This window comes from Piliocolobus tephrosceles, chromosome 16 (assembly GCF_002776525.5).
Source record: "Piliocolobus tephrosceles isolate RC106 chromosome 16, ASM277652v3, whole genome shotgun sequence".
Taxonomy (NCBI): domain Eukaryota; kingdom Metazoa; phylum Chordata; class Mammalia; order Primates; family Cercopithecidae; genus Piliocolobus; species Piliocolobus tephrosceles.
In genome coordinates, this window is record NC_045449.1 from 4,481,509 (window position 1) to 4,490,698 (window position 9,190).

The window sequence follows — 9,190 nt, forward strand, 5'->3', positions numbered from 1 at the left end:
GTCGCGGCGCAACCCGCTCCGTGCGCATTTTCTCTCTTTCTGGCTCCTTTCGCCAGCGACACGGGAGATGCTCAGGGTCTAGAACTGACTGCACCAGATTCTTTAGAGGGAAGTGAAGCGAGGGAGGCGGCGCAGGTGACACCGGGGGAGGCAGGAGGAGAGGGCTGGGAGGTGGGAAGAGGGGAGGACCTCGTTCGGGCATGTTCCTTTGACGTTCCCTGAGACAGACATCCGGATTTGGGGATCTGGGAGAGGGCTAGAGCAGTGATGGGAATTTGGGGTTTCGCGGAAGAAAAAAAGTAACAGGTAGAACGGGTAGAACACGTGGGTCGGGAAATCGAGAGCGTTCTCCTGCCTTGACTCCCCATCCCTTCCCTCTCATCACCCACCCCACCCCAGGTGATAAAGCCCGAAAGGTCAGAGATCCAACAGCGCTAGCGGTTGAAACGGTTTTTTAAAATAAAGAAAGCGGGAGGACTGACGGGCGCTCCGGTGACCGCTGAGTTTCCAGACAAGGGAGCTCTGTGCAGCGAGGGGCGCACAGGAGCGTGCCCTCAATTCCAAGGAGATCGGGTAGCGGCAACATTTATTGAGCGCTTACTGGGTGCCACCAACTGCCCTAAAGCCCCCCACACCTGCGGCCTCCGTGCGCTGTCTTTGAGCCCAGTGTGCGCGCCCTCGGCAAAGAGAATCGGCCAGAGGCCGACGGGGGCGCGTGGCCTCCCCGGTATTTGACTGACTCGGAGCCAGGCGCGCAGCCCACCCCGCCCGGCTCTGGGGAGTTCACCTTGCCCCGTGTGGGCCACAGTCGCTTCCCGAGCGCCGCCTCCCCGTGCTGGCCGACCAGCCACAGCTGCACCTGGTTCTTGGAACCCGCATGGAACGAGGCCCCCGTGGACACGCGGATGCGGTAGAGACCCATCTTGCTCAAAGACGTTTCGCTTCTTCTGGTGGGGAGGAAGGGTGGACGAGCTAAATAACCCAGCCTGAGACCCCGCCCTCTCGGAGGTCGCTTGGGGTCGGAATGTGGGTGGCAGGTCTCCAATCAACTCCGCCTACCGCTGGGGCCCCCAGCTCCAAGGAGCAGAGCTTCAAAGGGCAGAATTCAGCCCCAGTCCAAAAGGCGGTGTCCTGGCGAGAGCGGGGAGTGGAAACCACTATCTTGACGGGAGGGAGAAGAAGAAAAGGATTTGAACCGAAAACATGCAGGAAGAGGGAATCAACGCCTGGTACAGCGGGCAGGCGAGGTGGGGGTAGGAGTTATGCACTTGTGTACCACGGACTTTGGGCCAAGCCTGGATGACTGGGAAGCCAACCTCCATCTAAATGCATGCGTGCACACACACACACACACGCACAGACTCACGCACACATGCATGCACACACATATGCATGCACGCGCACGCACACACGCACACACACGCACACAGGCACACACGTACACACACGCGCACACATGCATGGAAATACGCGCACAGACACGCACAGACACACATGCATACAAGCAAGGGCACACACACATGCACGCACACACAGACGCCTCACAAGTTGGATTGCAGGAGAGGGTGAAGTGGGCAAGGAGACCCAGTTTGCGGTGGCATTTGAGGAAGGTACATTCAGGCCAAGGAATTCATTCGACCAACTTGGCACACTTGCCTTCTCTGTGCCAGCCACTGGGACTCATTCCTTTTGAGCGTAAAAGCCTGTACCTCCCTGTTGCCTGCAGAATAAAAGTCCAAATAAATGTTTCTGGCATTCAGTGCCCTTGCTAACCTGACCAGCCCTCCTCACCTCTCAGCCCACTGCACCCTGGCATCTCCTGTTCTGGAGCCATGTTTCCCAGAACCTCCCCCCTGCTGTTCTCTCAAAGAACTCACTTCTAGGTTAGTCTGTTCATGCTTCTAAACCCTAATTCGTCTCCAATTTCTCTTTGGTCTGGAGCCATCTATTCCCTGGAACTCCCCGCCCCCGCACTGCTGTTCTCTCAAAGAACTTGCTCCTGGATTAATCTATTCATCTATTCATGCTTCTAAACCCTAGTTAATCTCCAGTTTCTCAGGAAAGTCTTGCCCGGTACTTTCATCCCCCACCACCCCACCAGAGCAAATTAGCTTTCCTTCCTTTTTCTTTTTTCTTTTTTTTTTTTTTTTTTGAGATAGAGTCTCACTCTGTCACCCTGGAATGCAGGCTGGAGTGCAGGGGCGCCATCTTGCCTCACTGCAACCTCCATCTCCCGGGTTCAAGCAATTCTCTGCCTCAGCTTTCCAAGTAGCTGGGATTGCAGTCGTCCGCCATCACACCCAGCTAATTTTTGTATTTTTAGTAGAGACGGGGTTTCTCCATGTTGGCCAGGCTGGTCTTGAACTCCTGACCTCAAGTGATCCACTTGCCTTGGCCTCCCAAAGTGTTGGGACTACAGCTGTGAGCCACCACGCCCCACCCTGCTTAATTGTTTAGTGGGAAGTACATTCACCTGATTCAAAATTCAAAAGGTACAAAGTGGTATTCACTAGTTTCTCCCTCCTCTCGGCCCCAAGCCACTCAGTTGCTCCATTCCCAGCAATCACTGTTACCAGTCTCTTCTGTGCACTAATATTACAGAGCAAATACACACCTATCCTTTCTTTTTCCTGCACATCATAGCACACCTTATTCTGCATCTCGTTTCTCCACAGTGCAACAGCAGGTCATTCCGTATCCGTGCACAAAGAGCTTCCTTGTTCTTTGCTGAGGCTGCTATTTGCTGTAACATAATAAATTCTACTAGTCTCTTACAGTGGACACAGGTTGTTAGTAATCTTTTGTAACTATGAAAAAGTGCTGAAAGAAATAATCCTTGTATCTACAGCATTTCTCGTATGAAAGTATATCTGTAGAACAAAACCCTGGAGATAGAATTTCTGGACCAAAAGCATATCAAATTTTGGCAGAAACTGCTCAATTGCCCTCTATAGAAAGTTGTACTGATTTACACCCCCGCAGTGGACTATGTCTGAGAATGCCCGTTCTTCCTCACTCTTGTCAATGGTGTGTTAATAACCACGATTACCCTAGCCAATCGGACAGGTGAAAAATGGTATCCTAGTTTTAATTTTAATTTGCATTTCCCTTATTATGAGTAAAGTTGAGCATCTTTTTATACTGTAGGAGCTATTTGTATTTTGTTTTGTGTGAACTGGCTGTTCCATTTTTCTATTGGATTTTGGGCTCTTTCTTTCTTTCTTTCTCTCTCTCTCTCTTTCTTTCCCTTCCTTCCTTCCTTCCTTCCTTCCTTTCTTTCTTTCTTTCGACAGGGTCTCACCATGTCACTGGAGTGCAGTGGTGCCATCACAGCTCACTGAAACCTCTAACTCCTGGGTCAAATGATCCTCCTACCTCAGTTTCCCAAGTAGCTGGGACTACAAGTGTATGCCACCATACCCAGCTAATTTTTTTCATGTTTAGTAGAGATGGGGTCTTGCTATGTTGCATAAGCTGGTCTCAAACTCCTCATCTCAAGCAATCCTCCTACCTCAGCCTCCCAAAGCACTGAAATTACAGGCATGAGCCACCACATCCTGCCTTGGTCTTTTTCTTATTGATTTGTAGGGACTATTTATATATTAGGAGTATTCGCTGTCTTTCAGTTCTATTACTACTAAGAGGGGCTCAGTAACAACAAGGTCCTTTTTACCAACATCAACTCCTTAGAGCCTGGATTTTGGTCTATAATATAATTATCCACTAAAAGAAACCTGGACCCTTGGAGGGAGCTGATTATGTGTTTCAGGCGGGTAAAACACATGATAAACCTGTGGGACATACTGATGTTGCTAAAAAGTAAGGGTGCTGAGGTAGCAGAATCTTACTACAAAAAGATACAGCTCTTTGAGAAAAACAGCCACCTTTGGAGCCCCAACCATGAAGCAATCTGCTGAGAAGCCCAAGTCTATAGCCTTGGTTGATCTGAGGATTGAGAATATTAGACCATTTGGGTGGAAATAGGATCTGATAAGATTTCAGGAACACAAGGAAACATCAAAAGGAATTTTTTAGAAAATAACAAAGTATCATATACCTAGGGAAAAACACAAACAAGTAAAAACCAGTGAAGTAATAAATCCAGGATGCTGGTAATTTAAAACAGATTTAAGAATAATTACAGTAAGTCTTGTAATCACTGCACGTGTGTTTACTTTGCGTAAAGTTTAAAGTGTATTCACAAGAGGCCAGGTGCAGTTGTTCACACCTGTAATCCCAGCACTTTGGGAGGCTCAGTCGGGCTGGTCACCTGAGGTCAGGAGTTCCAGATTAGCCTGGCCAACGTGGTGAAACCCTGTATCTACCAAATATACAAAAATTAGCCAAGTGTAGTGGCACGCACCTGTAATCCCAGCTACTCAGGAGGCTGAGGAAGGAGAATCGCTTGAATCTGGGAGGCAGAGGTTGCAAGGAGCCGAGATCACGCCACTGCGCTCCAGCCTGGGCAACAGAGTGAGACTTCATTTCAAAAATAAATAAATAAATAACTGTATTCAAAAGAATCCTCATGGTGAATTTGTAATTACAGTTTAAATTGTTGAAGGAAATTTAATGAAATTTGCAATCAATCTTTGAATATTAAAGAAAACACATTGCTAAATTTGTTTATAGGTATATTTTTAATAAATTGAGCATTAAAAAAATGAATATTTGTGGGGTGTTCTCTCCATGGACTAAACTATCCTCAAACATTAAACACTCTTTCAGCAATGAGCATAAACTCTGTCAAAAATAAATATAGGTAAATATTTGAAAAAAAGTATGAGCATAGCCAGGCGCAATGGCTCACGCCTGTAATCCCAGCACTTTGGGAGGCCGAGGCAGGCAGATCACGAGGTCAGGAGATCGAGACCATCCTGGCTAACACGGTGAAACGCCGTTTCTACTAAAAATACAAAAAATCAGCCGGGCGTGGTGGCGAGCGCCTATAGTCCCAGTTACTTGGGAGGCTGAGGCAGGAGAATAGTGTGAACCTGGGAGGCGGAGCTTGCAGTGAGCCCAGATCAAGCCACTGCACTCCAGCCTGGGCGACAGAGCGAGATTCTCTCTCAAAAAAAAAAAAAAAAAGTATGAGCATAAACTCTGTCAACAATAAGTATAGGTAAATACTTGAAAAAAGTATTTGCAACGATTATCTCTAGGGAGTGAAGAGAAAGTATGGAAGGAATTTTTGTGTTTTATACACTTTGGAATGTTTCTAAAATTTTTTAAGAAGCATGAGTTAATTTCAAAAATTTTATTTTGAATAAAATACAAGGCTATGAATGCTGTTATTGAAACATTAACTATAATCAAGTGTGGTTATAGAGGAAGCCCCAAGACCCAAGTGCAACTTTTTTTTTTTTTTAAGTCTTCCAACAGTTTATTAGAAAGAATGTAGACTTTTAAAAAAATCCCCACTGTCATGAACATAAATTGAGGTTTTCAGCCCTGGTATAAGCTGAATCAAAAAAAGAAATAAAAAATCCAATAGTGTATTAAACATTTTTCACTCATTTGCCATACTTGACAGTGCAAATACAAATCTGGTCTAAATGTACAGACTCTCAAGCAACAATGTACAGCTTTCTTCGTCCTCCATGCTAAGAGATGTAAAAGCTTAAGGGTCAAACAATACCAAATGTATAGGCTTCAAAAACCATCTAAGTTAGGGCATTCTCTAGTTTTAGCTAAGATACACCTGGAACACTGACAAGTGATCACTTACATAGAATAATGTGAAGTAAATTTTTTGAAAAATAAATTTTAGTGGAACAATCCTGAAGAACACCAGGAGAACAGCAGGTTACCAGTAAGGTGTCAGCCAATTTGTTCCAGCCACTTTTGAATCCATGTTCTATAATCTAAAATTTAGTTCTCTTTCCCTAAGCTGAGAGCTTCCTATCATGTCAGTATCTATGTTATGAAGAAAAGGACACTTAGGTGATGTGTCTATTTATCACAACGATGTTTCTATTTATCACAACAGCTGCATCAATTGCCTAGGACCTCAACAGCTTCATGAAAGTCTGGGAAATGTTCATGCATAAGGCTATTGCCTTAGCTGACTTAAAATTGCCCCATACAATGGTACATATCAACCCTTAGTGAAGCCTTTTAAAAAACAAACAGGTTGAAAAATGGGTTAAAGTAGGCAAATACAGCATCTGCCTTTAGAGCTATCAACTCAGGAATTCTCTCAATTATGAAATCTTGCAGAGAAGTTATTTTTCTTTCTCAAAATCCAAGTGATGACAATACTCCTTACTCCAGATCTGGCATTTTTTCATCATCACTGTCTTGTGAATCATCATCTGCTCCATCTACTTCTGGTAAATCTACATCCTCATCACCACCCATGTTGTTCATCATTTCAGAGAAACGATCAAAATTAGACATGTCTTCATCTGAATCATCTTCCCAGTCTTTCCAATTATTGAAGTCGACACTAAGCCAATTAAACTTTGCCCTTTGTTAACCTTGGCCATGACTGGCCAGATTCTCCTTTTCGTAAACAACATAAAATTGATCTGTCGGCCGGGCGCGGTGGCTCAAGCCTGTAATCCCAGCACTTTGGGAGGCGGAGACGGGCGGATCACGAGGTCAGGAGATCGAGACCATCCTGGCTAACACGGTGAAACCCCGTCTCTACTAAAAAATACAAAAACTAGCCGGGCGAGGTGGCGGGCGCCTGTAGTCCCAGCTACTCGGGGAGGCTGAGGCAGGAGAATGGCGTGAACCCGGGAGGCGGAGCTTGCAGTGAGCTGAGATCCGGCCACAGTACTCCATCCCGGTCGACAGAGTGAGACTCTGCCTCAAAAAAAAAAAAAAAAAAAAAAAAAAAAAAAAAAAAAAAAAAAAATTGATCTGTCTGTTCTTTTATGCTTGGAATCATTTGGATCAATACAGTGAAAAAGATCAATTTCATTTAAATGCTTAAAATTATCACTTCTGGCCGGGCGCGGTGGCTCAAGCCTGTAATCCCAGCACTTTGGGAGGCCAAGACGGGCGGATCACGAGGTCAGGAGATCGAGACCATCCTGGCTAACACGGTGAAACCCCGTCTCTACTAAAAATACAAAAAAAAAAAAACTAGCCAGGCGAGGTGGCGGGCGCCTGTAGTCCCAGCTACTCGGGAGGCTGTGGCAGGAGAATGGTGTAAACCCGGGAGGCGGAGCTTGCAGTGAGCTGAGATCCGGCCATTGCACTCCAGCCCCGGCGACAGAGCGAGACTCCGCCTCAAAAAAACAAACAAACAAAAAATTATCACTTCCTCCGAGACAACTGAATGTAAGTTTGGATTTTTCAAAATTTACATTAACATCCTTACTGTCTTCAACACAAAATTCAATGAAGACATAGTCCCTTCGATCCTACCACTTTGCAGAAGCAGGCTGCATTGTGAACGGGGCAAGGGGACGGGCGAACGGGCGGGTGGGCCTCTCTGGCGGTGGCGGCTGCTGCTAGGGAGTCGACTTCTCTCCAGTGGCGACTCCGCGTTTTCTCCCCGGTCGCGGCCTCTTCTCGCTTCCCTCAGGCGACGGCGGCAGCGGCGGGCTCGACCTCGGTCCCCAGAATGCACCGCGCGGAAAGAACGGCTCCTCTGGTTGGGGAGAAGAGGAAAGTGTAGGAAAACGGGCGCGAGGACGGAGAATGAACGTGCGTGCGTGCAAACGAGGGGTGGTGAGGCCGGGTGGCGGCTGGTGACGCCGCAACTTTTTTTTTTATTATTTGAGATGGAGTCTTGCTCCCTCACCCAGGCCGGAGTGCAGTGGCACAATCTCGGCTCACTGCAACCTCCGCCTCCCAGGTTCAAGCAATTATCCTGCCCCAGTCTCTCGAGTAGCTGATATTACAGGCACCTGCCACCACACCCGGCTAATTTTTGTATTTTTAGTAGAGACGGGGTTTCGCCACGTTGGCCAGGCTGGTCTCGAACTCCTGGCCTCATGTGATCAGCCCACCTCAGCCTCCCAAAGTGCTGGGATTACAGGCGTGAGCCACCGTGCCCGACCAAAAGTTTTTTTTTTTATAAGTGAAATTCAGAAAAATCAGAATGTGGTGGGTAAAATTCATCTTCCATAGAAATGGCACACACTCAATAATTTTCTTGCAGATTAAAAGTGTGATTGAAGAGTTGGGAAGACCTCCAAAAGTAATTCACCGTAACTTGTGGGCAGACTGAGCAAGGTTAGATTATGATGCGGTTGTGACTGGAGAGGAAGACCCAGGCCTTTTCTTCCCATCTTGAGTAGGGATATCTGTGGTGGTTAGCCTATGCGTGTTCCAACATTGTATGTTGGGGGTGGGGTCAGATGACTTTCTCTGTAGTTTACAGGTCTTCAGAAGAAGAGGAGACTGGGCACAGTGGCTCATGCCTGTACTCCCAGCACTTTGGGAGGCCGAAGTGGGAGAATCACCTGAGTTCAGGAGTTCGAGACCAGCCTGACCAACATGGTGAAACCTCATCTCTACTAAAAATACAAAAAATAGCTGGGCGTGGTGGTGGACACCTGTAATCCCAGCTACTCAGGAGGCTGAGGCAGGAGAATGGCTTGAACCTGAGAGGCCGAGGTTGTAGTGACCCAAGATCGTGCCACTGCACTCCAGCGTCGGAAACAGAGTGAAACTTCTTTAAGAAAGAAAATGTAATCCCAGCACTTTGGGAAGCCGAGACGGGTGGATCACGAGGTCAGGAGATCGAGACCATCCTGGCTAACACGGTGAAACCCTGTCTCTCCTAAAAAATACAAAAAACTAGCCAGGTGAGGTGGCGGGCGCCTGTAGTCCCAGCTACTCGGGAGGCTGAGGCAGGAGAATGGCATAAACCCGGAAGGCGGAGCTTGCAATGAGCTGAGATCCGGCCACGGCACTCCCGCCTGGGCGACAGAGCAAGACTCCGTCTCAAAAAAAAAAAAAGAAAGAAAAAAAAGAAGACGACGACAACGAATTGTACTCAGGAAGTATACTTAAGGTAATACAGTTGAGAAATCTAATCTACACATGGATGTGATTTAGATGATGAAATTCTAGACTTCGAGCTGATGCTATAATGGGATTAGACTTTGGGGAGCTTGAGAGAGGGTGAATGTATTTTGCATGTGGAAGGAATGTAAACCACTGGAGGTCAGAGGGCACACTGGTGGCGGCCATTCTTTAAAATGTCCTCCAGTGATTCCTACCTCCTGAT

General features: G+C 46.9%; 1 protein-coding gene across 2 annotated transcripts; it reads right to left on the reverse strand.

Annotated features, from left to right (window-relative positions):
• Nucleotides 1–8: 8 nt before the first annotated feature.
• ALOX15 (arachidonate 15-lipoxygenase) lies at nucleotides 9–7,645 on the reverse strand. Of its 2 annotated transcripts, XM_026449097.2 has the most exons (5): nucleotides 7,378–7,645; nucleotides 4,364–4,461; nucleotides 2,615–2,743; nucleotides 1,657–1,720; nucleotides 9–947 (listed from the first exon to the last, which is right to left on the reverse strand). In XM_026449097.2, exons 3-5 carry the CDS (start codon nucleotides 2,658–2,660, stop codon nucleotides 620–622), a joined length of 438 nt encoding a protein of 145 aa, XP_026304882.1. In that variant the 5' UTR covers nucleotides 2,661–2,743; nucleotides 4,364–4,461; nucleotides 7,378–7,645; the 3' UTR covers nucleotides 9–619. The 2 variants fall into 2 exon arrangements, with proteins under 2 accessions (XP_026304882.1, XP_026304883.1); XM_026449098.2 differs by lacking the exon at nucleotides 4,364–4,461.
• Between the last annotated feature and the right edge of the window lie 1,545 nt (nucleotides 7,646–9,190).